This window comes from Chlorella variabilis (assembly GCF_000147415.1).
Source record: "Chlorella variabilis unplaced genomic scaffold CHLNCscaffold_17, whole genome shotgun sequence".
Lineage (NCBI taxonomy): Eukaryota > Viridiplantae > Chlorophyta > Trebouxiophyceae > Chlorellales > Chlorellaceae > Chlorella > Chlorella variabilis.
In genome coordinates, this window is record NW_005435071.1 from 526,061 (window position 1) to 552,891 (window position 26,831).

The 26,831-nt window shown below is 65.7% G+C and overlaps 8 protein-coding genes across 8 annotated transcripts in view; 4 read left to right on the top strand and 4 right to left on the bottom strand.

The window, feature by feature from the left end:
- Window positions 1–850: 850 nt before the first annotated feature.
- CHLNCDRAFT_25702 (hypothetical protein) lies at window positions 851–1,872 on the bottom strand (the record flags this gene model as incomplete). The annotated part of the gene is made up of 4 exons (XM_005845608.1): window positions 851–922; window positions 1,007–1,238; window positions 1,409–1,499; window positions 1,704–1,872. The coding sequence occupies 4 exons, from the start codon at window positions 1,870–1,872 to the stop codon at window positions 851–853; spliced, it is 564 nt and encodes a 187-aa protein (XP_005845670.1).
- Window positions 1,873–2,353: 481 nt separating this feature from the next.
- Window positions 2,354–4,547, top strand: CHLNCDRAFT_136730 (hypothetical protein; the record flags this gene model as incomplete). Its single annotated transcript, XM_005845502.1, has 9 exons — window positions 2,354–2,449; window positions 2,589–2,765; window positions 2,908–2,986; window positions 3,100–3,220; window positions 3,396–3,528; window positions 3,683–3,785; window positions 3,967–4,029; window positions 4,179–4,283; window positions 4,456–4,547. 9 exons carry the CDS (start codon window positions 2,354–2,356, stop codon window positions 4,545–4,547), a joined length of 969 nt encoding a protein of 322 aa, XP_005845564.1.
- A 251-nt stretch (window positions 4,548–4,798) lies between these two features.
- Window positions 4,799–10,507, bottom strand: CHLNCDRAFT_136731 (hypothetical protein; the record flags this gene model as incomplete). The annotated part of the gene is made up of 22 exons (XM_005845609.1): window positions 4,799–5,017; window positions 5,175–5,300; window positions 5,420–5,496; window positions 5,718–5,782; window positions 5,918–5,985; window positions 6,162–6,215; window positions 6,430–6,515; window positions 6,761–6,833; window positions 7,018–7,089; window positions 7,229–7,282; window positions 7,498–7,612; window positions 7,808–7,881; window positions 8,056–8,130; window positions 8,295–8,346; window positions 8,514–8,563; window positions 8,734–8,832; window positions 9,040–9,093; window positions 9,269–9,340; window positions 9,564–9,619; window positions 9,773–9,894; window positions 10,083–10,173; window positions 10,390–10,507. The coding sequence occupies 22 exons, from the start codon at window positions 10,505–10,507 to the stop codon at window positions 4,799–4,801; spliced, it is 1,872 nt and encodes a 623-aa protein (XP_005845671.1).
- Window positions 10,508–10,932: 425 nt separating this feature from the next.
- On the top strand, window positions 10,933–13,383 carry CHLNCDRAFT_58533 (expressed protein; the record flags this gene model as incomplete). Its single annotated transcript, XM_005845503.1, has 9 exons — window positions 10,933–11,090; window positions 11,346–11,414; window positions 11,609–11,768; window positions 11,906–11,964; window positions 12,199–12,263; window positions 12,395–12,489; window positions 12,640–12,729; window positions 12,904–12,992; window positions 13,197–13,383. The coding sequence occupies 9 exons, from the start codon at window positions 10,933–10,935 to the stop codon at window positions 13,255–13,257; spliced, it is 846 nt and encodes a 281-aa protein (XP_005845565.1). The 3' UTR covers window positions 13,258–13,383.
- Window positions 13,384–13,445: 62 nt separating this feature from the next.
- On the bottom strand, window positions 13,446–15,027 carry CHLNCDRAFT_58534 (hypothetical protein). Its single transcript, XM_005845610.1, has 4 exons — window positions 14,923–15,027; window positions 14,277–14,676; window positions 13,985–14,075; window positions 13,446–13,811 (listed from the first exon to the last, which is right to left on the bottom strand). The coding sequence occupies exons 1-4, from the start codon at window positions 14,987–14,989 to the stop codon at window positions 13,689–13,691; spliced, it is 681 nt and encodes a 226-aa protein (XP_005845672.1). The 5' UTR covers window positions 14,990–15,027; the 3' UTR covers window positions 13,446–13,688.
- Window positions 15,028–15,986: 959 nt separating this feature from the next.
- Window positions 15,987–16,683, bottom strand: CHLNCDRAFT_13956 (hypothetical protein; the record flags this gene model as incomplete). The annotated part of the gene is made up of 3 exons (XM_005845611.1): window positions 15,987–16,098; window positions 16,268–16,447; window positions 16,583–16,683. Coding segments are annotated over 3 exons (393 nt in total), but the record flags the coding sequence as incomplete, so codon positions are not given.
- A 2,850-nt stretch (window positions 16,684–19,533) lies between these two features.
- Window positions 19,534–20,216, top strand: CHLNCDRAFT_136736 (hypothetical protein; the record flags this gene model as incomplete). Its single annotated transcript, XM_005845504.1, has 3 exons — window positions 19,534–19,569; window positions 19,846–19,879; window positions 20,020–20,216. 3 exons carry the CDS (start codon window positions 19,534–19,536, stop codon window positions 20,214–20,216), a joined length of 267 nt encoding a protein of 88 aa, XP_005845566.1.
- Window positions 20,217–25,468: 5,252 nt separating this feature from the next.
- Window positions 25,469–26,831, top strand: part of CHLNCDRAFT_136738 (hypothetical protein) — a gene marked incomplete at both ends in the record, with an annotated part of 11,054 nt that continues 9,691 nt past the window's right edge. Inside the window, 5 exons of the mRNA XM_005845505.1 lie at window positions 25,469–25,488; window positions 25,615–25,740; window positions 25,895–26,042; window positions 26,247–26,372; window positions 26,656–26,728. Of these exons, the coding sequence (XP_005845567.1) occupies window positions 25,469–25,488; window positions 25,615–25,740; window positions 25,895–26,042; window positions 26,247–26,372; window positions 26,656–26,728 (493 nt within the window). The remainder of the gene's footprint in view (window positions 25,489–25,614; window positions 25,741–25,894; window positions 26,043–26,246; window positions 26,373–26,655; window positions 26,729–26,831) is intronic.

A 26,831-nucleotide genomic window follows, 5' to 3' on the forward strand; every position in this document is an offset into this window, starting at 1 on the left:
CGCACTTGTCGAGGTCAGCGGCAGATTGGGTGCGGCACCACAGCGGCGGGCGGCGGCGGCGGCGGCTGAGGGTGTTTTGCAGGCCAGCCACGGCGCCAGCGCACCTCCATTTCAACTAAATTGCCCACTCTCAGCGCTGCCAAGGCAACGGTCGATAGGCGCGAGCGGCTGTGGCTCTGGGCCAGGCGGGACGAGGTGAAGAAGGCTTGCTGATGGCTGCTGCACCCGCCCTGTGCCCCTGACCTCCAGATGAGTCGGACGCAAATCGCCTTGCCTGCTGCGACACGTAAAACAGCCCGGCCGCCAACCGATCCTCCAGGATTGGGGTTCATGCGAGACCCCAGAAGACCATAGAAGGTCGGATGGTTGCAAATTCAGCGGCGATGGCGGCATCGGCGCTGCTGGCCCTCTGTGGCTGCCACCGGCGGCCGCCTTTCCTCCTGCCTGGCAGCCTCTGCTGACCGCCGCCTCTGCTGGCAGACCTTTCCACCCACCTGAGAAACACTGATTGTTTGCAGAGTGAGGATCCAACTGATTTACATCATATGCGATCCACCAACAGTGCCATTCGGCTACCCCCACAGCCGCCGCCTCACACCAGCGCGCCTAGCCGCCGCATGTAGCCCCGCATCTCCTCTGGGCTGCCGCTAAAGGTGATGCGCCCTCCATCCATGTAGCTGCGGAGGCAGGGGTGCGAAGAACAAGTATTCCCATCCACTCACCTCGCCGCAGAGCCTGCCTCCCCACCCCCATTCAGTCGCCAGCCCTCCATTCGCCGCCTCGCGCCCCACCAAAGCAGCTCCCCGCCTGTTCCTCCCATCTATCAGCAATCTCTCATCCACACCGTGCCTCACCTGACGCTGTCTGCATACTGAAGCTCCTCCAGCCGATGCGTCACCCACAGCGCCGTGACGCCGCCCGCCTGCGCCCCGCCGCCGCCGCTGCTGGCTGCTTCCGCCGCCGCCGTCGCCGCCCCCGCTGCTGCCGCTTGCCTGCTGCTGTCAACGATCCTGCGCACGCACTGCAGCACGTTTTCCTGGTCTTCAAAGTCGAGAAAGGTGGTCAGCTCATCCAGTAGCAGCACCCTGGGACACTCTGCCAGCGCGCCAGCAATCGCCACCCGCTGCTTCTGCCCGCCGCTCAGGCTGCTGGTGGGGCGCTCCGCAAATGCTTGCAGCCCCACGCGAGCCAGCGAGTCGCGCACTACCGCCTGTACCGCTGCAGGGTTCAGGCTGTACCTGCAGGCTGTACAACATCAACGTTGGATGGGTTCCACGTCGAATCCAGAGGCAGCTGCCAGGGTGAGGGCCACGATACTCGGCCATTGAGCAGCGCTGACAGCGCAGGCAGCTAAGCCTCCACTGGATCCAACAAGCAAGCAAACTAGCAGGTCCCACCCAGCGCGCACCTGCCCAGGCCAAACGCCACGTCTGCCCCAACCGAGGGCATCACTACCTGGTGGTCCGGGTTCTGAAACACAAAGCCGCAGGGCGCATCCACTGCGGAGCGCGCAGCGGGGCAGGCGGGCAGGCATGCAAGGGTACTGAGGAAGCAGCAGCACCAGCTGAGCCATGCGTGATGCACAAGAGCCCTTGCAATGGGCCGACGGATGGCGTAGATCAACAGGAGCCCACGGCAGCACGAGTGGCAGCGCGCCCACGGCGCTTCTGCCGTCGAGTCTGCCGCCACGGAGAGGCACCCACCTCGAATGCTGCCTGCATCAGGATGGAACAGCCCCGCCATCACCCGCAACAGCGTCGACTTGCCGCAGCCGTTGGCTCCCAGCAGCATGTGGAAGGAGCCGCGCGGCACCTCCAGGCTGGCGCCTGCGAGCACCTGGGGAAATGCCGGCCGGGGGGAATGGCGCAGCATTAGTAGTGCACAGAATCGAGCGCGGTGCATCGCAGCAGCGGCATGGTAACACTGGCCCCTCTTTGGCACCTGCTTGTTGATGCCCAGCCCTCTGAACGTCAGGTCAACGCCACTAACGCTGATAGCGGCGGAGCCGCTGGCGGCTGCGGCAGCAGCGGCGGCAGGCTGTGCAGGGCTGCGCCGGGATCGCCTCGCGGCTGCGCCTGCATGCCAGCCTGCTGCTCGTGCTGGTGCGGGGCTGCGGGGCTGCTGCCGTTGCGCGGGAGGCTGTGTGGGAGCAGCTGCCATCGACATGCTGATCGATGGCCTTGATGATGCTGGATGTGTGTTGATGAGGCAACAATAAGGTCATCTCGAGCTTTCGGGCGAGAAAAGTCAGCCTGTGCATAGCTGGCCATCCAGCTGGGCGAGTTGAGCCTGATGCGGCACAATGCGCTTGATCGGGGCCATCTTCTGATCGCTGGCGAGCAGCACAAACGCGATGGCAGCCGTGCAGTGTGAACTGGCTTGTGACGCAGGCTGCGACCTGGGAGAGTCGCCGATTTGGGATGCCGCGACGAGCACGCTGTACTTTGTGGTGAGTCAGGGATGTCGGGGAGGTGCCTTGGTGCGCCGCACCCACCAGCCGCTGATGCTGCCGCTCCTGCCGCCTCCCTCGCTGCTGGTCTCTCCAAGTGCCCCTGAACCGCCTGCTATCCCTTGGGTGCATCAAGCAGGACATCAACAGCAAGCGCATTCACTCCTACAGCCCCGCTTCAGGCGCCCACCGCACCATCCAGCTGGAGCAGCCTATCGGCACTGTTGTGCCCACCTCCAACCCAAACATCCTGCTGGCGGCGCTGGAGGCAAGCTGCCTGCCTAGCCTGGCTGACTGTCTGGATGCCTGGCTGGCTGTCAGGACACAGCCAGCAGCAGCAGAGGCCCGGCGGCTTGCGCTGCCGCCCTGCCAGCTCCCCTCCAGCTCCCACATGCCGTGCCAGCCAGCCTGCTGTCGCTGCCTCTGACCCTCTGCCTGCCTGCCTGCCCCGCCTACAGCGAGACATAGTGGAGGTGGATGTGGCGGCCGGCACCACAGGGCGCGTGCTGGCAACCACCCCAGAGGAGCACGGCGTGGGTGAGCAGCCCGGCGTGCACTGCCATGTTTCCATTGCAATGCACATGGCACTCCTCGAGCGCCGCCGGCTGGCCGCGCTCACTGCCGCCACCCCCGACACGCCACGCCTGCAGACGGCATGCGCTTCAACGACGGCAAGGTGTCGCCGCAGGGCACGCTGCTGGTGGGGCGCATGCACTGCAAGTGGCGGGACGGCCAGCGTGGGCGCCTGTACCGCCTGGACCCCGGCTCCAGGTACCGCCAGCTTCCGGCCGGACCGCTTCCGGCTGCCCTGCCTGCCGCCTGCTCACAGCCGGCCCTGCAGCTCCTGCTGCCGCCGCCCTCGCCTCCCTGCCCAGCACATACCTGCCTCGCGCGCCTGCCTCTCCCCCACCCTGCGCGCCTGCCCCTGCTTGCCTGCCGCCCGCAGCCAGCTGGTGGAGGTGCTGCGCCCGGAAGAGGTGCACCTGCCCAACGGCATGGCCTGGGACGAGGCCAAGGGGGTTGTGTTTTATGTGGACTCTGGGGCAGAGACCATCGTTGAGTGCCAGACTGACGGGCAGGTGTGCGGGGAGGAGGCCGCGCCAGCGGCAGCAACAGCCTGTGGCGCAGGCAGCGGGTGCCCACGCAGCGCAAGAGCGGGGCGTGGCGGGTGTGGGCGGCACCGCCTGGCATCCTGCGTCGCCGCCGACCCGGCTGTGCTTCGTTTCGCTGCAGGGGGTGATGCGGAGGGGCGAGGACGGCAGCCTGCTGGCCCGCACCGTGTCGCATGCGCCCACTCAGCACAAGCACGTGCCTGACGGAATGGCCATTGACACCGGTAGGTGTTGCGCCGCCGCCTGGCCAGTGTTGTGCCGCCACCCGGCAGTGTTGTGTTGCCAGGGCTGTGCTTAAGGCTGGGGGCGAGCCCCAGCACGCCCCCTCCTCCCCAGCCGCCCGGCGGCTCAAGTTGCCTGCCTGCCCGCCTGCCTGCCCCTGCCCTGGCGCTCGTCTGTCTGCAGATGGGAACCTGTGGGTTGCGCTGGGGGAGAGTGGCAGCGTGGTGTGCTACGATGCGCAGACAGGTGAACCCGCCAGCCTGGCAGCCCGGCCTTTGCTGGTTGGGTGGGAGGCAGAGGTGCACACCTGACAGGGCTGCTGCTGCCCCATCCTGGCACGGTTTGCTGGCTCACGCTCTGTCCACTGGCACCGCGCCGCCGCTGCTGCCCGGCAGGCAAGGAGCTGCGGCTGGTGGGGCTGCCGGTGAAGCGTCCCACCGCATGCACCTTTGGCGGCGAGCAGCTGGAGCACTTGTATGTGACGACGCGCGTGGAGTCAGGTGGGTGGGCGCAGGGCTGCTGAGAGGGCTGCTGGAGTGGCGGGCTGGCTGGCTGCATGTGGGGGAGCGTCCTGCCATGCAGCTGGCAGCGCAGCACCAGCTGGCGACAGCCGGCTGCGGTCCCGTGCCTCTGGCTCGAGCGGTCGCGAGCTCCGCGCTTTGGCTGCCGCAGGGAAGGCCGCCTCTCCGCACCACGGCGGTCTGTTCCGCCTGACCATCCCTGGCGTCAAGGGCGTGGCGGCGGCGTACCCCTTCCCGCTGTGATGCGGCATGCGGCGCTGGCGGCTGTCCTCTGCATAGCATTCGTGCTGCTCAGTTTCCCAGCATGCGCACTGCTAAATTCCACACGACAGATTGTCAATACCACCAAACACTAACCACAGCAAACCAACATCCATCTCGAACGATACAAAGCTTTTTGGGCCGGGCGTTACGGCGTGCGCCAGGCGCGCAGCACGCGCTGCTGCCTGGCGGGCGCCGCGGACCGCGGCGCGCCTCTTGGCCGCAGCAGTCGCTCAGTGCATGGCGGCGGTGAACTTTTGAAACATGCCCTTGACGCCCTTGGCGGGCGGGGCGCGCGGCGTGGACAGCGCTCGCCCCAGCGCCGCCCCCGCCATGCCGCTGGACCGCGGCGGCGCGGCGGCTGCCCCGCTGGTGCTGCTCTCGGCTGAGGGCGCCTCTGCCACCTCGCCGGCCGCCTGGCTGGCCTTCTGCATCACAGCCTTGGCGCTGCCCTGCACCGACCAAGGAGCAGGCACAGGTGGACTGACAAATGAGGAATTGACACGGAGGAAAGGTGCAGGGGTAGGCAACAGAGAGGCGAGCAGGCTCCGCTCTGAGCCCAGTGCGAGGCGGCGCGGGGAGTACAGTCAGCGGTGCGGCGGTACCCACCTTGAAGTCGTGGATGGCATCCCACACCTCGTCCAGCTTCTTCAGAGCTTCTGGCAGCGGTACCGCGATCAGCAGGTTGAGGCCTTCCTCCCATACCAGGCCCCACTTCAGGATGGCGGGCAGCGCCTGCAGCGAGGGACGGGCGAGCGGATGATGGCGGATGGGAGGGGCGAGAGAAGGCGCAGAGCATATCAACACATCCCCCCCACACATACCACCACCACCACCACCACCACCACACACACCTCCTCGCAGCAGAAGTCGATCTTGCAGCCAAACTGTGTGGCCAGGAAGCGCTCGCACGCGTCATCCAGCTCCTCGGCTGCATGGCGGGCACACGCAGCACAGGTGGGCAGCAGCATGAACAGGTGGACAGCAAGGAGAGCAGGCAGGCAGCAAAACAGCCCACGCCCAGGCTGAGCAGCCCAGGCGCTACATCCTAGCTCGCATCCTGCCACACAGCAAGAGGGCAACAAACAAGGGCGGCAGGGGGATGTGCGCCAGCGCGGTACCGCCACCGGCCGTCCTCCAGAGGCGCCTCACCCGTGAGCGGCGTCTGGCTGTTGAGCAGCACGCAGTAGCAAACCATGATCTCCCGCACCCGCTGCCTGCAAGGTGGCGATAATCAAGATGGCGACAGCAGCCTGTGTGTGCAAGAAACAGCGCCGGGCGGCAGCAGCCATGGCGCCGGCCCGCCACGGCAAAGTGCATGGCACGCGTGAGTGGCAAGGCCCCTACAGTACCTGCACACGCTGTCCACCAGGCTGGTCAGCACGGCCTCTCCGGAGCCCACGGTGCGCTCGTACAGCATCTGCCGGTGGGACAGGGGTGTGGGAGGCAGCTTGGTCCCTTGTGCATTTAAGCCAGTACATGCAAACAAACCGGCCACCCCCGGCCGGCACAGGAAGCCAGCCCATCCAGCCAGGCCCTGCTCGCCGGTCGCAGCCGGCGCGGCTCAGCCCCGCTCCCCCCGGCCCCAGCCCGCACCTTGCCCATGGCATGCTCGATGGCCAGCTTCTGGGTCATGGCACTGGTGTAGACCTGGCAGGGGCAAATGGGGAACGAGCGTGTTGGGTTGGTGTGCTTGGCGCCGGGAGGGCAGCAGCCGTGCAAGCATGCAAGCACAGGCTCAGGGAACGCCACGCCAGAGCGCCAGCGTGCCCGCTGCCGTGGCGCGGGCCCGGCACGCCGGCCCGCGGGCAGGCCGCTGGCGGGGGCGCGGGAGAGTCGGGAGGAAGCGAAAGCGGCCCCCCACCTGAGCCGCGCGCCCTCCCAGCAGCGACACCGCTGTGTAGACAGCCCTCAGGTCCATCACGTCATCCTTGCCGGCCCGGCCCAGGGCTGCACAGAGGGGCCAAGGGCGAGGGGCAAGGCAGAAAGGGCATCGGAGGGGAGGGCAGGTGGCACGGGTGGGAGGTGGGGAGAGGGCGGCGGCACGGGCTGAGGAGAAGGTGGCGGCGGGGCGGGCACGACGGCTGGGGCAGGCTGGTCCAGACGAGAGAGACGCGGCTCGCACTGAAATTCAAACAGGAGAGCCCCTCACAGCATCTCCGCCCACCTACCACCACACCACGACCACCACCCACCTGCAATCATGGCCACCACGCCGCCAACCAGCGTGACCGCCATCTCCACAAACACCTTGGGCGGCACGAAGATCTGCGTCACGCGGTGGGGTGTGCACGGTGGTGGGGGTTGCGAGCGCGCTAGGCCTGGCCCGCGGTCCATCCCACGAACAGGGAGGGAGCGCGCAGGTCTGGTCGCAGCTTGGACGCATCTCACCAGGGAGACACACACACACTCTCTCTCTCTCTCTCTTCAGGTGCATGGCCACCCCACCCACCTTCTTCTCAGGCATGATCATCTCCAGGTCGGCCATGGGGATGCCGCGGAACTGGCGCAGCTGGATGTTGCGCTGCAGGGGGCAGGGCACAAACACACGCAGGCGCGCACACACAAGAGCGTTAAGGGGATGAATGGGGTGGAGGGTGGAGGGCTGGAAGGTGGCAGCCCACTGCGTGTGCACACACCCCACCCCACCACACCACACACACCTGCATGAACTTTGGGTCCGCCTCCTTGATCACATCCACTTCGGTGGCGGCGGGCTGCAGGGCAGGAGGCACGGCTTCTCCATCATGAAAGTGAAGCAAAGAAAAAAAAAGGACTGCCGCAAGCCTCGAGCAAGCTCCTCGGCCCAAGCTCAGCCCAGGCCTAGGCCTAGCCCCAGGTGTCCGGCCGCACTCCTTGCCTCATCAGCCACGCCCAACACACGTCCCACACGCCAGGCAGCAGCGGCAGTGCCTGGCAGTACACGACTCACTCCCTTGTCCGACACCGCCTGGCGGTACAGGATGACGACGTCTCGGAAGCACGCCTCCTGCAGCTTCACCTTCTTGGCAAACTTCTTCAGCACGCTCATGCCGTCGGGGAACACCCTGCACGGGGTGGAGGAGGGGGGGAGGGGTGTCCTGGGTGAGTGCAGGGCGCGGCATGCCGCCGGTGTGCAGCAGCAGAACCATGTGCAGGAGGCGACGGGGCCAGGCAGCGAAGTGCTGCTGGTGGTGCCCTGCGTGTGCTTATGAACAGTGCTTATAAGCCCACCCTGCTGTGGCGACCCATGCTGCGCCCACCTGGCAAACGTGCGGCGCTCGATGGATGTGCTGGCTGGGTGCATCTCGGCCCGGGCAGCCTCCTCCATGGCGGCCTGCTGGGAAGGGTGGGCAGGTGGGCAGGTGGGCAGGTGGTGCGCGGGCATGCTGGGAGTGTGTGTGTGGTGGTGGTGGTGGTGGTGGTGCAGGTCTGCACGACTGATCGCATACGGCAGAGGTGGTGGTGGGAGGCCGGGCCAGGAAGAAGCGCGGAGGGCGGCGCTGCACACCTTGGCGGCTGGGTCCTCGTCCACGGTGCTGGCCAGGCCCTTGGGCGCCTCTGGCACAAACCGCTTCACGCCCAGCTGCAAGGCAGGAGGGCCGGTGTGTGTGTGTGTGGGGGGGGGGGTCGCCGCTGCCACCGTGCGGCAGCCACCCTCTGCCCTCCCACCCGCTCACCGGCAACGGGTCACCCGCCTACTAGCCCCCCTTTCTCACACTCACACCACTCACAGGCTCTACGACTCACCTTGGACATCAAAGCCACGAACAGGCTGTAGATGGGCTGGAGCAGCCACATGCTGCAGGCGGGAGGGCAGAGGGAAGGGCATAAGCGACCCTGCCGCTCACCGCGGTGCTTGCCAGCCACACGGCTCCCTGGCTGCTCCTCCAGCAGCACTTCCAGGAATCACGGGAAGTGCTCGCGATAGAGGAAAGAACAAAGAACAACCACCGCCAGACCTCCCACCTGATCAGCAGGTTGACCTTCAACATGAAGTAGCTGCCCTGCATGGTGGCCTGCGGGCAGAAGAAGGGACGCGGCAGGCGTGGGGGAGCATCGAGGCTGAGGAGCAGCCCACCTACAGGTTTGGTCGCATGCCGGACGCTACAACCACCACCAAACCACACACACAAGCACGCACAGTAGTGGCACATCCAGGCACACGCGCCGGCACCACCCCGCTCACCACTTCCGTCCCCCGCTGGAACACCAGGATGCGGTCAGCCATCTCCTCCGGCACAGACTCCCGCTCGCCGGGGCTCTCCGCCCAGTAGCGCGGCAGCAGCTGCGGGCGGGTGGGAGGGGAGGGCGCATGTTGCGGATGCTTGGGTTTATAGGTGGTGTGTGTGAGAGAGAGGGGGCTGGGCGTGGCGGGGAGCAGCGGAGGAAGCCCCCCCGTGGCCGCATGGCAACATGCCGAGTGCGGGGGTGGCGTCTGCCAGGGTGCCCATGCCCCTGCAGGCCTCCCCGGCCCTCCCTCCCACCACCCCACCAGCCTTGCCTGGCTGTCCATGGCATCCCACTTGACGTCACAGGGCAGCGTGAACTGCGGGGGGTAGGGGAGAGCACAGGGAGTGGCTGCTTGGGGAGCGAGGGGAGGTGCAGGAGGGCGGCGGGGTGCACAAGGGCGCAGGCACCATTCCTCCTGCCCACCCTCCGCCACCTGCCCTGGGTCCCTGCTCCGGCCTTCCCCTCCCTGCCGCCGCGCCCCAACCACTCACCAGGAAGTCCTCCGCCTGCGCCGCGTCCCACTCCGCCTTGCTCAGCATGCGGTACTGGCTGGCTTCCATGAGCTGCAGGGTGACCGGACAAGGGGGAGGAAGGTGGCGGGCAGTGTGTGCACACTCAGGACACGTACCGTCATGCGAGATGTCCGCTGGGGGAGGGAGGGATCTTGGGAGCGGCCCCGCACGTCGGCCCCGCATGTTGTGCTCGTACAATCGTAGATACCAACAGGTGGCCCCCCTGCATGCAGCACCACCCCATCCCCACCACCACCGCCACCTGGCCCCCCACCTGTGTGAAGTCGGCCAGGAAGCGAGTCTCCTGCTGGTCGAGCTCCTCTGGGGGCTCTGCGGCAGCAGGGCACGAGTGGAAAAGGATGAGAGAGGAGGGAGGGAGGGCAGGATAAATGATGGCAAGGGTGGATGGATGGACGGGCCATGGGCATGGCAAACAAACAGGCAGGCGCGGAGCATGCGGCCTGTGGAAGGCGCCGCCCGAACCGTGGACCTGCTGCAGCTGCTGCAGCAGCTGCTGCTGCTGCCGCCCCTGCCACTCACTCAGCTCCACATCACTGCGGGCCTCTGCCGCCGCGCCAAAGTACTCATAGTCGCCCTGCAGCCGCCTGCAGGCACGGCCGGTGGCGGGACCAGGTGCCAGGCGGGCAGGCACGCCATGTGGGCAGTTGGACGCAGGTGCCGGCACCTCTGGCGCTGCCTGCGGGCCCAGCTTGCTGCCCTCGGGGCCCTTGGCTTCCTGCCGGCTCCTGCCCTCATCCCACCATGGTGCGCCACCAACCACTGGCGCACCGACCTGCGGAGCGAGGTGAAGTCAGAGGTGCAGATGCCCTCGACGAGCTGGTGCAGCACCGGCAGGGCTGGCGCCAGCTCCGACCCAAAGACGTCTGCAGGGGTGAATTGGAGGGGCAAGAGGGGCAGCAGCGGCATGAGGATGGGTGGGGTCGCGATGCACATGGGCAGCCGACCCATGGCAGCCAAGCCAGATACAGACAACTGCGCTGCTCTGTCTGTGTCTGCTTGCGCGAGAGGGCGGCCGCGGCGGCGCGCGGCGGCGCTGAGGCTGCCGCCGCACAGGCACTCAAACCCGCGCCGACACGCACCGCTGAAGTAGGTGATCAGCTCCTCGTCCTGAACTCCAAAGATGAAGCGGTCGGGGGGCGCAATAACCCTCTCCCGAGTGACTTGCGTGGTGGGGGTCCTCGCAGGGCGTTCGGCCATGGTGCGGAAGTCACCGGAACAGGTGAGATCACCGATCCACAGGCGGCCGCTGAGCTAGGGACGGACTGCAAAAGAGGCAGGACGATTGCAGGGGTGGAGGGGCGGCGCTACGCCCTGCCAGCAACTTTGATGGCCAAGGAAAGATGGGCTGCCTGGATCACGGCTCCCGAAACCTTGCCAGAGTTGCCCCGTGCTGCGTGCTGTGTTTGGTAGCGCGCCAGGGAAGCCCGGCCCTGGCCCTCTGCACGATCGGGCCTACATTCGTTCTCTTGGCAGCAATCAGGACCATATTGCACACCCCTGGGAGACCCCCTTGACTGCCCCCGGCGTTGGTTTCACAGCCCTCTTCGCCCTGCCTGGCGCTGGAGCGCTAGAGAGGTCGCTGTAACGACCGGTGGATTGCAACTGCGCGCTGGGCAAGCACCATGGCCTCGCAAGGCTCTCCTCCGCCGGCCGCCGCCCACCCTGTGCCCCCTGCCGCCGATGCGCTGGCGCGGACTGCCAGCGCCCCTGCTGCCCCGCCCTCGGGGCCCTTCACCCTACTGGACGTTCGCAACAGCCCCGTGCCGCTGAAGCTCACATGGTGGGCTGCCTTGCGGGCGTCTGCGGTTGTGGTGGGTGGGTTGGCTATGGCCGGCCGCTGCGGCGGGTACACACAGGGCTGGATGATTGCCGTTTCCGCATGTGCTTCCATGTGCTGCCACTGCTGCTGCCGCCGCTGTGGTTGCCGCTGCAATGCCCAACACCGCACCAGGTGCATCCCAAGGGATCTGTTCCTCTCCCTCCCTCCTACCCTCCCTCCTACCCCCCGCCTCCCCCGCCTCACTCCGTGCTTCAGGGCCAGGGATGCGGTCTACCCCGCCGCCATCTGCCTGCGCAAGGACTTGAGGGTGCTGTCGCTGGTCAAGTGAGTGGGAGGTCTTGGTGTGGTGATGCTGTGTGTGGGAGGGGCAGGTGGCCGAGGGTGTTGGGACGGGTGCCGGCTGTCTCAATGAACAAGCTGCCGCCTCATGCACCGCCGCACATGTAGCAGCACCCGGCTTGCAGGCAGCCCGCCTGCCCGCTGCCTCCCTGACCGTAACACGACACCCCTGGCCCCAGGTTCACCGCGAAGGCCGACCTCACGCTGCCCGACACCCGCCTCATCTGCGGCTTCTCGGCCAAGGCAAGGCGCGGCCGCTGCTCTTCCTGCTTGTCTTCCCGTCGCCCGCTTGCCTGCCTGCTTGCCTGCCTGCTTGCCAGCCTGCCTGCCTGCCTTCATGTGTGCGGTCATGTTTTTGTGGTGGTGGTGTAAGTGGCGGCGGCGGCGACGGCGTTTGCGGTCTGGCTGGAAGGGCGCCACGGCTGCCTACCCGCCTGCCTGCCTGCCTGCCCGACCTGCCCGCCCACGCTGCGCAGGACACCATCTTTCACGGCCGCTTCAGCCTCAACGTCCCAGCTCGCATGGTGGAGTACAGGTGGGTGCGGTACAGCAGTACTACAGTGCCGCTAGCGGCAGGACCTAGTGAGGTGGCAGGCACGGTGGCGCCCATGTGCTTTGCTGGGAGGCGGCCGGCCGGCCACCGCCGGGCCAGCATCTGGACGGAAACATAGTTGGCAGCTTGATGCATGCTACTATGCTGTAGTACCCAGAATGAAAGGAGGCGCGACTCGGTGTGTGCCTCTGCCTGCACGCCGCCCCTCCTCCGCAGGAAGAAGTTCCAGCTGCCAAACGGCACGGGGCTGGCGGTCAGCGCCGGGCTGCAGCACATTGGAGGTGCGGTGGGGTGGGGTGGTGCACCTGTGGGCTCAGAATCAGCGTCTACTTTGGGACAGCACGGTCCCGCCTCCATGGATGCACAGCGCCTCTCCCTTCTCACCGGCACCCTCTCTCCTGCCCCCCAGCAGGTGACTGGGACCTGTCCAGCCGCTCCCTGCGCAGCCAGTTCAAGCCGCTCGTGGCGGCGCAGTTCAACTTCGGCTCCAGCAGCGGCGGCAATGTGGTGGGTGGACCGCCCTGCTGCTCTACCGCGCTGCTGCTGTTGGGGGGCATGGCTGCAGCACAGCCTTCGGCTTCCAAGGCACTGCCGGCCAGAATGCCTGACGCCTCAGTGCCTGCCCCTGGCTGCTAGCCCCGCTTGTGCCGCATGCAGGTGTTTGCGGGGGACGGCTTCAACGTCAAGCAGCGGGTGCCCATCCCACGGCGCTGGGTGGGCATTCCGTACCCTCGATTCGAGCTGGAGGTAGGGCGGGGAAGCAGCTGCCGACACAGGCCTGTGCCTTCTCGCTGAGGGAAGACCCTGCTTCAGGCCCTGCGTTTGCCGTCACCCCTCGCCCTCCCAGCTGGTGGTGACCTGCACACCCGCACCGTACTCACATGCACACCGCTCCTTCTGTCCTGCTGCCACCACACACAGACGTATGCCACAATCAAGGTGCCCCAGCTGACGACGCGCTACAGCCTGCAGCGGGATGGCATGCGGTCCGGCTTCCCCGACAGCATCGGGTGGGCAGTGCGGCTGCTTGGCTGCCCGCCTTGCCGTGCCCCGCCTGTGCCGCTCGCTGTGTGCAGGCTGCTGCCGGGTCTGCTGTTGCTGCTGCTGCGCCTGCCCTGTTGCACCAGGCTCCACCCGCCTCTCCAGCAGGCACCATGGTCTGATCATCGCCGCTGCATCGGCCCCCTCTGCTGCCTCGGCTGCTGCTGCTGCAGGGAGGAGCAGGATCCGCTGCACCTGCACGTGGCAGCAGCCAACTTTGTGATCCGGCTGTGAGGCCGGGGCAGGAGGAAGCGCTGGCAGCGCCACTCCTCTACTATTCCAGTCCAACCCCATTCTTTCGCTCTCTTCTTCAGTGCGTTGCGCTCGACTGGTGTGTTGTGTAAGTTGTGTGGGCTGGAGAGGTCTGTATCCTGGAGTGCAGCTGTCGGCAGCCGGAAGGATCGCTCGGAAGGAATGATGCAGAGAGGGTGATGGTGACAAGGGGCCAGTGATGGGTGGAAGACAGGTAGGTGGTAGGCAGCACAAAATGAGTGGATAGTGGCTTGAGTCAGGTGAGTCCATGACATGAACTGAATAGATGTGGAAGTGTAGGAACGGGATGTACTTTATGCTACACGGCGCTGCCGCTCGGTCGCTGTCTGTCTGTCTTTCGCTCCTGGGTGCACACTGGACTGGGCGTCGGGGGATTGCAGCGGGGCGCTCACTCAGCGGCGGCGCGCCTCCGAAGTGATCACGCACTTCCCGTCCACGGCCACGTATCGGTTGCCGCGGCACTCGGTGCACACAGAGGCCTTGCCGTCACAGGTGAGGCAGACGGGGTCCGTGCACTGCAGGGAAGGGGTAGAGGTAGAGGGGAGGGAGGTTGAGGCATGGGGCTGTGTCGTGCTGTGTGTGCGGTGGTGAAGGTGGTGGGCGACAGCTGCAGAGCGGCTGGGCCACAGCTAGCGGCATGGCGGGGAGGTGGGCGGGCACACGCCTGCGCTGCGGCAGCTTGTCTCACCTGCTTGCACTCGCCGTTTACGTCGCCGTATGAAGGGGCGCATTCATCGCAGGTCGTGGGGTCGGCGCAGGTACGGCAGTTCTTGTCCTCGCTGCAAAATGGGGAATGGGTGGGCAGGGAATGGGTGGGGGCGCGGCCGGTGTCAGCCCGCGACATCAGTGGCTGCGGTGGTGGCAGGCAGATGGGCTGGCTGAGTGGCTGGCTGGGGCACGCCAGGCCTGGCCAGGGCGGCATGGGCTGCCCCGCGGGAGTGCAGGGGTCCCTTCTGGCAGGAATGAGCAGGTCGACTCACCAGGCCACACACTCGCCCTCCTGCAGGCTGTAGCCGTAGCCGCACTCGGTGCACTGGGTGCCGTTGCAGGCGGTGCAGCCCTCAGGGCAGGCCTCGCACTTGTCGTCCACAAGGGAGAAGCCCATGGCGCACTCGGTGCAGGTCTGGTAGTCGGCACCGCACCAGGAGCAGTTGCTGTCGGAGCAGGGCTGGCACGACTGCTCCTCGTCCAGGCCATAGCCCACAAAGCACTGGGTGCACGTGCCGTTGGTAGTGCACAGGTTGCAGGCCGGATCCTCGCATGCACAGTACGAGTTGCCCAAATCTTCCTTCAGCACGTAGCCCTCCTGGCACTTGTAGCAGGGGGTGCCCTTGCGGGCGTTGCAGGATTCGCAGTTGTCATCCAGGCAGCGCGAGTTGCCTGCGCATGTTGGAAGGGTGAGCGGGCATTGGGGTGGTGGTGTCGGTGTAGCAGGGCAGAGCACACACGCTGCAGTGGTAGTGCAGCTCAGGATGGCTGTGCTGCTGGGGGCTGGGCATGAAGCGGCGGGGGAGGGATACAGCTGGCGGCGGGCGGGGTGGGCGAGCGGCGGGGCCAGGGGGCGAGCGGCTGGGATGCCGCTGTGCAATTATCACGGTGCCCAATGAGCACCAGCGGGGGGCTCACCCATCACGAAGGCGACCTGCAGGAGCAGCACGCTGCCGAGGGCAAGCTTGGCGAAGGGTGGAGCCATGTTGCGGGCTTGATGATATTTGGCAGAGTTCAAAGATTTTGAATTGGGTGCTGAAAGAGCTGTTTGCAAACGATGTTGTTTTCAGGCCGGCCATGGTGCCATCTGGCGCCGGCAGCTGGCCTCGACACGCAGGCACAGCCAGCTCCATGCCGCGTCCCGGATCTTGGTTGCAGTCTGTACTGTGCCGCTGCTGGTGCTGGGAGGAGCTGGCGCTGAGCGTGGGGACAGGGTAGCGTGGCATGCCGTACATGGATAATCCGACGACTGGACAGCCCATGTCTATGCGATCGGCAGGAGGAGAATGGTTGCATATGACCGGAGCCTCTACACGCCAACCACCCCTCTCTGTTGCCGCCGCCGCCGCCTGCCGCCGCCACCTCCTGCCGCAGCCGCATGCCACTGGCATGCGGCACCTGCAGAATGGCAGGCGGGCCCCCAGCCTGTGCCAGCAGTACAGCACAGCGCATAGCATTCATGCTGCTGCATGGGACAGCACAGCACCGCTGCATGATAGCAGCTGTCCTGTGAACATTCAACGCATGCATGGGAGCGCCCTGGCGGGAGCTGGTTGCCATCAGTGTTGCCATGTGGCGCTTGCGCAGGCCGGCATGTTGCAGTGGTGGCGTTCCCGGAGAGGAGAGAGACGGTAGAGCAGCAAAACTAAGTTGAATGGGTACTGCGTAACAAAATTTCAAGCCAGGCAATGTGGTCAAAAGTGCTGGAGTTTGGGTTTGGAGCTGAGGCAGGCGACTGAAGGTTGCCTGTGGGCAGCCCTAATCGGCAGAGGGCGCGCAGGCCCAAGCAGTGAGCACAGGATCAAGGTTTAAGGGAGTAGCTAAAAAACAGCAAAATAAGAGAGAAAAACTGGAGTGAGGAGACGCTGCCAGCATGCCTCGATTGATAGCAGCACGCTAGCGCTGCGCCTCGGTACCACCGTCAGGGCGGCGCCACACTTGTGTAATCAGTAGTGCTTGACCTGCCCCTTCTCCGACAGCGCCTTGTACTTGCGCCACACGCCCACCGCCTCCTCACGGCACACAATCTCGCACTTGATGGCCCGCTGGTCGTCAGGCTTGCGCAGCTCGCCCAAGAAGTCGGCATCCTCAAAGCTGCGGGAGGGAAGAAGGAAACGGAAGAAGGAAGGTGAGGGGAGGGGGCGGGTGAGGGAGGGGAGGGCTGGCCAGCGGCTTGTGGCGCGGGCGCTGCCCTACATGCCCCACACTAGCGCTGCACAGCTGCACGCTGCCTGCTGCTGCTGTTGCTGCTGTTGGCACTCACTTGCCGTTCTCCATCACGTCCTCATAGGTGGCCCCATAGTAGACATGGTCCACCCGGGCCCACATGATGGCGGTGGAGCACATGGGGCAGGGCTGGGCCGAGGTGTAGAGCACCGTGCCGGGCAGGTGGGGGGAGCCGCGCTTGGCGCACGCTTTGCGGATCGCCTCCATCTCGCCGTGCCTGCAGCAGCAGGAGGGCGTGCGGGCAGGGGGGGTCTCAGGGGGCATGCTCATGGCAGCAGCTGCCTGGGGCTGCCGCGGCTGCCGCAAGTCGGGCAGCGGTCAGGCAAGCGCTGGCAAACAACGAGAAGCGCACCAGGTGGGGTCGTTGTGCAGGATGACCTTGTTGTAGCCCTCCCCCACCACCTCTCCCGTCTCCTTGTCCACAATGACTGCACCAAAGCAGCCGCCTGCACAACGGGGGCAGCCACAGCGGTGTGGGTGCACAGGGGCAGGTGCTGGCAGGCCTGCCACGGCACACACACTCTGGCAGGCTGCCCGATATGGGGAACCAGGGCGCTTGGCTGGGGTCGTGGTAAGGTGGTTCAGTGCTTGCTTGCCTGTCATCTCCTCGATGCCGGCCATGGTCCACCCCCTCTCTTGATGCCCCTTGATCGCGTGTGCCCCCTGCCCAAGGTCTGCTCACGCGGCCTATCATAGCGGGGTGACTGTAACACAGGGGCCAGCTCAATGGCGCGCTTCATGTAGGTCTCGTGGTTGAGTTGCTGGACCATGATGGAGATGAACGTTGGAGGGGTGTTGGTAGGGGGTGTTGGGTGGAGTTGGTAGGGGTGCTGGGGAAATGCTGATGAGGAGTCGCTCTGCTCTGCAGGCAGGCACGGACACACGTCAGCTGCTCAGGGGCCTTCTAGAGCTCACACGCGAGCTTTAGTGCGGCGCCACGGCGGTAACGCTGTTCGCCGCCGCCCAATTGGGGACGGGTCCAGCGGGGGTTTCAGCGCAGGCTGCAGAGCAAGCTGGCGGCTGTGGATGCTCAACCATGGGCCTGCTGCCCTCAGCTGCCCTCAGCAAGCCAGCAACTTGCCTGCCTTTAAGAGATGACACCGCAGGGCTTTGACGCAGTGGTTGCAGAGGTAGAAATATGTCCAGTTGATGCGACGAATGAGTTTATACATCTCTGTGGGCCGCGGTGAGGGGCCAGGTGGCGAGCCAGCTGGCGACCGCGGGACGTGGCACCGCTGCCCCGGGTCTGCTCACCAGCGGTCGGATCAATGAGACCCATGCACGTTGCACCCGGGCAGAGGGCAAGGAAGCGGGAGTCCAGCTGGCACCCCGTGCCTGTGTGGCGACATTCGCCCATTCCGCTCCTCCGGTCTTCTGCGACATACTGCACATCCTGCTGGTTCGGGTGTACCGCCCAGAGACAGCTCCCAGCTACACCGAGCTCACCTCAGCCCCTCGAAACTTTCTGGCCTCTCTCGCATGGGCTTGCTAAGCTGCTGCTTCGGCGGTGGGAAAACCAAGGAGGACGATCAGCGCGAGCTGCTGCAGCCAGCGCCCCAGCAGCGGCAGTGGCGCGGCCAGGCGACGGCGCCCGCCTTTGGCGAAGGCGCCCTGCGCGAGGACGAGTGGGCGCCGCGCTTCAAGAAGCCGGCAGGTGGGAACTTGCGACCTCCAACCGCCTGGCTCCCTGGCTGGCTGTCAGGCAGGCCGCTCGCCTGCCTCGCTGCCAACACCGCACTGCAATGTTTAGAGGGCGCCAACGAGATTGACGTCATCCAGCACCCCCATCACCTCACCCTCACCCACCCGCCTCTTCCCCGGGTGCTGCAGTGACCTTCCAATACGACCCCTCCCTGGGAGCAGCCTCCCCGCCAGCACATCCTCCTTTCTCTACACCAGCTGACACTCGCCACTCTCACCCCACCAGCCCCTCCTCGCCCGTCGGCGGCTGGGAAGCTGAGCCTGCCTATGTGCGTGAGCAGGCGGCGGCGCTGGCAGCAGAGCAGGCGCAGCAGCACAGCGCGAGGTGGGGCCTGCCGCTGCTGGGCCGCGCTGCCTCGCCGCCGCCTGTGCACACCGGCAGCCGCAGCGGCAGCGGCGGCGGCGGCAAGGCGCAGGGCGGGGTGGACATCTTTTGGCACAGCAGCCACCAGCCCTCCACGCCCGCGGCGACCAAGCAGGCGCGTGCAGGCAGCCGGCCCCAGCAGCAGAAGAAGAAGCAGGGTCGGGGGGAGGCGCTGCTGCCGGGGGCGCCCGCCTTTGGGCAGGGAGCTTTGACCAAGTGGCACTGACGGCTGGCTCACAGCGCTGTGCCCGGCGCGGTGGCTGCCGCCCAGCAATTTTCGGCCTCTGAGCTGCCTGAACGGCTTGCCCATCAATCCCAGCAGTGTACCTGCTCAATGTACAGTGACCTGCATGCCATCGCACTCCTCACACATCTGTTGTGTTTCCTCATACCTATCTGCCCTCTTTCATCTTCGTCAGCCGCACTGCCCACTTCACAGCTCTGTTGTTAAATTGATACTTGTTTGGGCAACCCCACGCTCCGCCATCTGTCCCCACATTCTTAGGAGCTCCATCGTGGCCCAGCTCTCACTACAATCACTTGTCACACACTCAGCCGCCCTGCCTGTAATGCATTGCACCGGTCTGCTGCTGCTGGTCCGCAGGTGATGGCAGCTTTGAGGCTGCTCCAGGTAAGTTGTGCCGCCCCAGGCTTGGCCGGCAGCAGTTGTTGTAGCTCTGCTGCCCAGCTTGTGTAGAAGGGCAAGACCACCGCTGAAAAATTTCTGCAAGTTCATCGCGGCATGCTGGGACGGGCCCAGCGTGGAACGGGCCGCGCCAGGATGGGGAAAGTGTGCCGCTGGGCCAGGGTCAACGCGCGGCCAGCTGGGTGTTAGTGTGCTAGGACATTGCAGCCAGCGTGCTGCGTCCTGAGGCGTGCATTGCAGGGCCAGCCACCAAAGGTAAGTGCCGCCGCCAAGGCGGCGGACCGCTGCCTGGCCACCGCTGGTGCTGGGCGCCACCGGGGGCTGTGTCACCCTTTTCCACTCCTTCTGTTCGCTCTTGCAGCTCCCCCAAGGGGCACATGTGTGCAACACATGGCGTGATACCGCGTTGCAGCTCACGTCAGCTGTGCAAACCGGCAGCCCCGCAATTAATCTTTCTGGTTTGTGATCTCGCCTGTTCTCCGACTCGTGCGCTTCCCCCTGACCCATGCTCCGGGCGCTTAGAGGTTGTGCTCGGTGCATCGCCTGTGCCTTTCGCTGCGGCCGCGGCAAATCGCTCAAGGTGAAGGCCGACATGGAGCCGCTGCTGTGCCCCCGCTACTGCGCCGAGGTGGGCGGCAGCAAGCTGGCCGGTGGCGGCGCCGGCGGCGGCAGCAAGCAACACTGCTCAACGGAGGCTGCCGCCCGCCAATCCTGTTCCACTACCAACACCAGGGATTCAGGTGAGGGCCTTGATGAGCTGCCAAGGTGCCTGCCAGGGAGCCACTCTCTGCAGGCTGACTTCTGCCTGCGTCACCACCCTGCACGTATGGAAGCTGCTGCGCACAACCAGGTAGCATTGTGGAACACAGCAGCTCACAGACTGCTCTGCCACCCTCCTGCGCAGGCTGCCCAGCCCGCACCGTCAGCAAACGTGGCGGGTGCGGCACCCCCCAGCGGCACCAGCAACTCGAGCTGCAAACCACGACAGGGATCTTGCGCGCTTCCTCGACGTCGGAGGCAGTGCCTGGCAGCCGGCCACCGGGCGTGCGGCTGACAAGGCTGCCCACCGCGGCTGCAGGCGCCCCGCACCGTCCCATGCAACCCGTGCCCCAGCTGCAGCCTCACCAGCACCGCCGCGCCCCCAGCGCCATCCAAGCCGCCGCCCTGGAGTATGCGGCGCAGCGGCGGCAGCAGGTGCAGCACCAGCGCAGGGAGGAGGTGTTGGCGTGGCGGCAGCACCGCGACGCTAGCCTTTCAAGTAGCGGTAGCGGTTGAACCGCTTCCTGCTCTTCAGCAGCTTTTGCACATACACCACGTCTATCGATGAAGCTATGACTTGCATCCATCTGTCTTCGATACCCTACCCTGGTACCGAATGAGTCGAACTTAACTCCACATCGACTGCTTGCCCACCTTGACGCTTACCGGCGTGACGCCGCCACTCCTCTGCTGCCGAAACATGGCTGCCAGCCCAGTCCCACCACCCCAGGCTGTACATTTGCAAAACTAGGAATCACGGCAGCAGTTTAGGTACGCCTGGTGGTGTGCCTTGGGCAGGATTGGGGTGAGTTACAGGCGGCGCAGGCGGTTGTGACGGCGGCGGCAGGCTGCTACCGGCCGTTTCACCCCTGTTGTGCGCTGCGGTGCCTCTTTCCTTTTAAAACTCCATTTGTGGCTCTGCAGCATCGAGACATGAAGAGGTAGCAAACTCTTCCCCCCGTGCTGTGTGCTGGGCTTCCCGCGCATTCTTCATCATACACGGCGCCACTGCAGCTCTGCAACAACACTTGGGTGCACCCCCGGGCAGGAGGCAGCCCGCAAGCGGCGTGATTCTCAGTCTGGATCTCCCGTCCTGAGGCACCATGACGACCAAGCTCACCCCAGCATGCATTTGGATGCAGTTGGTGAGTCGCGGAAGCTCGATCCTGCTGCCTGGAACGCAGCCGAACCCTTCCACCGAGCCCCGTCCACCCGCTTCGGTTGCCGCCTCAACTCACGCTAGGGCGCTTGCCTGTGAATGCAGGGCAATGCAAGCTTCCTGTTGTCGGGTTTGTTTGGCGAGTGAGTGCACCGGCGCGCGTTTAAGTCGTGCCGTGGCTGCCGCCATCGACCGCTGGCGCTCCCGTCTGCCCCTCTTGTGCACACCTCCCCAGCCCGCGCTGGCCTCCACTTCTGGCCCCTGCAGCCTCCTGCTTATCCGCCTCTGCCTCACCATGGCCTACATCTGGCTCATGACCGCCGCCTCTGTGGGCTACCCGGACTGGCCAAAAGTGTCAAACCCGGGCTTCTACTCGCTGGATGGCATCATCTGGTGAGACAGAGGAGGGCTGCGTAGCAGGCAGGGGTTTGCCCTATCCCGTATGTCCATGCGTGTGCCGCCGCTGCTGCCTCTACGCACCCTTCGACCCTCCCCTGCCCTCTCCCCTCCCTTCGCCCCTCGGTCCCTGCCTGCAGGGCCATACTCAACTTGTTCTTTCACGGCTGCGCACTGTTCCAGCTGTTCTGGGACGAGCGGCGCATCACCTTCAAGGACGCCGACCTGCACCAGCTGTGGCAGTTCTTTTATCGCCGCTCGGGCATGGGCAAGCTGGAGGTGTTGGAGGTGAGAGGCGGGAGCGAGGCAGGGGGAGCACGGGCCTGATTGTGTGTGTGCGTCTGCGAAGGGGACCTGGGTGTTTTGTGTGTGCAAACAAAGTGCCCCCCTGTGTGTGTCTGTGTATGCCTGGGTTGTCCAGCTGCTGTTTCCTGATAAGATCACGTGCTCTAGAGGAACAACCCGGGCGGAGGCGCAGCCAGCCGCCACCAATGCCTCCCTCGCATGCATGCTCGCACACACACACGCACTCCCTCTGCTGTAGTCCACGAAGCAGGCCCGCTTCGTGCGGATCAAGGCAGGGGAGGAGATCCTGGGCGCCGACGCGACCAGGTGCACCCTCATGCTGCTGATGGAGGGGCTGGCCACATACCGGGTGGAGGATGACAAGGTGCGCTGGGCTGGGCCGGGGAGGAGGGAAGGACCTCCAGGGTTGCACGGCAGGCGTGAGTGGCATGCGTGATTTGCTTGCATGGGCGAGGATGGGCGTTGGCGGTGGTGGTGGCTGCACGTGGGCGGCGCCACAGGCGGCTGATGTCGGCGCCATGCGCAGGCAGCCACGGCAGGAGGCGTGCAACCAGCCCGGGGCGCTGCCCAAGGCAGCGAGTCGGCACCCGGCTGATGCCTGCCAGTGGCAGCCTCTCGTGGCCATGCGACCCGGCACGCACCCGCCGCCTCCTGCTGCTGTAGGGCAACACACTGCAGGACGACACACAGCTGATCAGCGGCCAGACGTTTGACATTGGGCTTCTCAACGTGTTGGGTGCGCCATCCGGTTGCCGCCCACCTTTGCTGCACAGCGAACGCAGAGCAGACAGCTTGTATGTTGCCAGCCTGGCTGAGACTGCATGCTGGGCAGACGCCGCGCTGGTGATGCTCACCCTAGCAGCCCGCCTGCGCACCGCGCCCACCACCACCAACTCCCGTCCCCCGCCACCCCACCGCATGCATCACCACTACACGCAAAAAAAACCGACCCCGCCATCCCATGCCCCCCACAGGCGTCTACATCGCCTTTGAGCACAGCGAGTGCGAGCGACGGGTTGTGCGGGCGGTGTCCGACTGCACAGTGGTGCTGTGGCACCTGGATTACCTCAACTACCTGGCCACCCGCTGCTCCCCCGCAGTCTCCGCCTTCTGGCGCAACTTTGCGCTTTGCCAGGTGGGCGGCGGGGTCCTGGCGTGCAGCTGTGGCATGTGAGGTGGTGGCGGTGATATGCGAGCGAGGCGGCATCCCCCCCACCCCCCCACCCCCCCCGTGGGGTTGCTGGATGGGAGAGTGGGGATGCTGCGGTATACAGGCTGGCAGTGGGAGCAGGGTGCTCGAGGGAGGAGGTTGATGCACGCATGCCGCGCTTGCCGCCTTCCCACCCGCATCTGTCGTGCACCCGGCTGCCGCACCCTGTCTCCCTGGCTGCAGACGGGGCTGGAGTGGTACCACCGCACCCACATGGGGCAGCCGCCCGTCAACAGCCGCGGCCACCCGGAGCCAGCTGGCATCACGCAGGGTGCGGCGGGCAGGCAGGGTTTCAGGCGGTCGGGGTTGTGAGGAAGGCAGGCCGCCAGGCAGGGCTGCCCCTGGCAGCTCGGCTGCCGGCAGGCCTTCGAGTGCGGCGGCACGGGCCCGGGCAGCATCGGGCGCGCTGCGGCATGCCTTGCAGAGGAGAGGGCACATGCACCACCCGCCGCTCACGTCAGCAGCCCCGGTGACTCCCCTGCGCAGGCCTGGCTCGCTCATCAGACTTCACAGACCCTCTGGAGCCTTATGAAGACCCCTCCCCCACCCTGAAGGGCGTGCTGACCTGGCTGCCCTCCACCCTGGCGCCCTTCCTGCCGCCGGGCATGCGGCACACGGCCATGCCGCGGGCGGGGGCGCTGGCGAGGTGCGCCTGCTGCGGTGCTCGCTGGCGGTGGCAGCAGGGCTGGCGTCGCCAGCAGAGGGCTGGCTGCATGCATCACATGGTGGCAACCCCGGCTGCATGCATCACGAGGTGCAGGAGCGGCACCGGCAACGCGTTGTGGTTGCTCCCCGGCATGCTGGGCCAGCCGCGAGAGCAAGGGCCGGCTGCCCTGCCCCGCCACGCCACCTCCCCATGCCGCGTTGCCACGCCACCTTGCTCACCCCATGCCGCCTACCCCCACGCTGCCCTGCCGCAGGAACCGGCTGATGGCGCTGGGTGCTGCGGGGCGGGGCAACCATGATGCGGTGCTGTCCCGAGAGCCCCTGGAGCTTCGGTATACTAGCCAGAGAATCCTGAATGCCATCTCGGCTGAGGTCTTGACCTCAGCCCCTGGTTCTCCTGCTGGGGCAAAGGCGATGGTGTGACGGATCGCCCCTCATGGCAGGGCACGACACCACCCGACTTGACTCAGAGAACTGATGCTGAGGCAGGAGCCACATGACACACCCTCCCAGCGGCTAGCGCCTCCTTTACCTTGCAACCTTGTTTCTTCATCCAGCGCTCCTCTTCAATGTCGTCCCTGGCTCCGTTGCCGGCCAGGGCCGCCGGGCGTTGACTCTCGCCACACAGCCTGGCCCAACTGACCGCCCAAAATCAAGCTGGGAACATGATAAGAATGATTTCATTTCATCCTCCAGAGCACTGTGTTTAGCAACAGCAGGCCCTATGAAAACCCTGCGCTTCTCTCTGGCCAGTGCAACAACATTATGGAGGGAGTGGAGGCGCTGCGTGTGTCTGTGCACGGCAACGTGCTGCTGCCGGCGGACGAGGGCTTCCAGCAAGCCATAAAAGTGTGGGACCCTCTTTTTTCTCAGCTGCGCACTCAGTTGGGGCCTGAACATTCAATTGCTGTATCGGGTGTATATCAGTCAGTTTAGAAGTCAGGGGGGTCTCCCCCAGCCACACTGCGAACGGCAAAACCGCCCCCACACCGGCGCCGGCGCTAGTGGTCCAGCCGCGGGGCGAAGGTCTGCCTCTGCCGCCCCTGCCGCCGCTGGCCCCACTGCCCGCCTGCCGCAGGCCTGCCGTTCTGCGGGCCAGGGGGACAGGATGTAAGCCTACTCCAGACAGCTGGCCAGCGGTGCACATGCGTGTGCGCTGCAGGGACGGCCGACGTGGTTGCCGCCGTCAAGTTTGCCACCTCTCACGGCCTGCAGCTGGCCGCGAGGAGCGGCGGCCACGGCGCGGTGAGGGCACGCCCGCTGCTCGACCCCTGTGTGCCTGCTGCTGCTAGCGCGGCTGCAGCAGGAGCGTGGCTGCTTCCCGGCATGGTTTGCAGCCCCAGCTCCAGGCTCCGCCATGCCAGTTGGGCGCAAATCGTGCTAGTAAATTTGTGGCTCTGCATCGAGAAATGAAGAGGTTCTTTGCTTTGAAGAACTTCCCGGGCCCGCGTGCCTCCCGTGCTATGTGCTGAGGTTCCCCGCGCGTTCTTCACCGGCTTCTTCACCCTAGTAGAAGGAGCAACTGCAGAAAACACACTTGGTGAGCATCCCGGGGCAGGAAGACCGCCATTGCGGCGAGTGAGAACTCCTACTGGATAAACTCCCGTCTCTTCGGCACCATGGCGACCAGACTCACCCCAGCATGCATTTGGATGCAGTTGGTGAGTCGCGGAAGCGATCCTGCTGCCTGGAACGCAGGGAAACCCTTCCGCCGAGCCCCGGGGGGCCTAATCCAGCGTTCTGGCCAGTGGCCAGAACATCCCACCGGCCAGTGTTGCTCAGCATCCCCCGGGCAGTGCTGGGCGGCGCGAAAGGGGCGCTGGCGCTACCCACATGCGCCCTGTCCGCGCGGCATGTGACAGCACTTGCGCTGGGCAGCCCAGTGCGTTGGTGGAACATTCAGAAGAGCCCTGCCCAGTGCTGGGCAGCGCTGGCTTAGACCCCAGGAGGACTGCGTCCCACCCGCTTCGGTTGCCGCCACAACTCACGCGCGGGTTGCCTGCTGGAACGCAGGGCAGTGCAAGCTTCCTGATGTCGGGTTTGTTTGGCGAGTGAGTGTACTGGCGACGTGCTTTTAAGTTGTGCGCGGCTGCCGCCATGTACCGCTGGCGCTTTCGGCTGCCCCCCACGTGCCCACCTGCTCGGCCTGCGCTGCCCTCCACTTCTGGCCCCTGCAGCCTCCTGCTCATCCGCCTCTGCCTCACCATGGCCTACATCTGGCTCATGACTGCCGCCAGCGTGGGCTACCCGGCCTGGCCGGGAGTGTCAAACCCGGGCTTCTACTCGCTGGATGGCATCATCTGGTGAGAAGGAGGAGGATGCTGCATAGCAGGCAGGGGTTTGCCCCATCAATATGGCATCCAAGTGCGTAAAGCCGTGAGCCGCCGCTTTCCTGCCGCCGCAAGTACGCACCCTCCCCCTTGGCGCTCTCCCCTCCCTTCGGCCTCCTCCCTGCAGGGCCACACTCAACTTGTTCTTTCACGGCTGCGCACTGTTCCAGCTGTTCTGGGACGAGCGGCGCATCACCTTCAAGGACGCCGACCTGCACCAGCTGTGGCAGTTCTTGTATCGCCGCTCGGGCATGGGCAAGCTGGAGGTGTTGGAGGTGAGAGGCGGGGAGTGCACGGGCTTTCTTGTGTGTGTCTCTGCGCAAGGGGACCCTGTGTGTGTCTGTGTATGCCTTGGTTGCCCAGCTGTTGTTTCCTGTCCTAACAGGAATAGGATTTGGAGGAGCAACCAGAGCGGAGTTGCAGCCAGCCACCACCCATGCCTCCCTCCCATGCACACACACGCACTTCCTCTGCTGCAGTCCACTAAGCGGGCCCGCTTTGTGCGGTTCAAGGCAGGGGAGGAGATCCTGAGCGCCGCCGCGACCAAGTGCACCCTCATGCTGCTAGTGGAGGGGCTTGCCACATACCGAATGGAGGATGACAAGGTGTGCTGGGCTGGGCTGGGGAGGAGGGAGAGGAAGGGACCTCCAGGGCTGCGCGGTAGGCACGAGGGGTATGCGTGATTTGCTTGCATGGGCGTGGATGGGCGCCAGCGGTGGTAATGCCCGCACGTGGGTGGCGCCACAGGCGGCTGATGTCGGCGCCATGCGCAGGCGGCCACGGCACGAGGCGTGCAGCCAGCCCGGGCCGCTGCCGATGAAAGCAAATCTGCCTGGCCGCCGAAGCCCATGCGACCTGGCATGCACGTGCCGCCTCCTGCTGCTGCAGGGCAACACACTAAAGGACGACACACAGCTGATCAGCGGCCAAACATTTGACATCGGGCTGCTCAACGTGCTGGGTACGCCATCCGGCTGGCGCCCACCATTGCTGCACTGCGAACGCAGAGCAGAGCAGCTTGTTTGTTGCCAGCCTTGCTGAGGTTACATGCTGGGCGGATGCCG

What these genes read in the sequence shown, in the direction of transcription:
- CHLNCDRAFT_58534 (XM_005845610.1), bottom strand. Translation starts at nt 14,989, where the DNA reads ATGGCTCCACCCTTCGCCAAGCTTGCCCTCGGCAGCGTGCTGCTCCTG. An exon ending in GAGGGCGAGTGTGTGGCCTG is followed by an intron (nt 14,076 to 14,276) that starts GTGAGTCGACCT and finishes CCCATTTTGCAG; the next exon opens with CGAGGACAAGAACTGCCGTA. An exon ending in TAAACGGCGAGTGCAAGCAG is followed by an intron (nt 13,812 to 13,984) that starts GTGAGACAAGCT and finishes CCTTCCCTGCAG; the next exon opens with TGCACGGACCCCGTCTGCCT.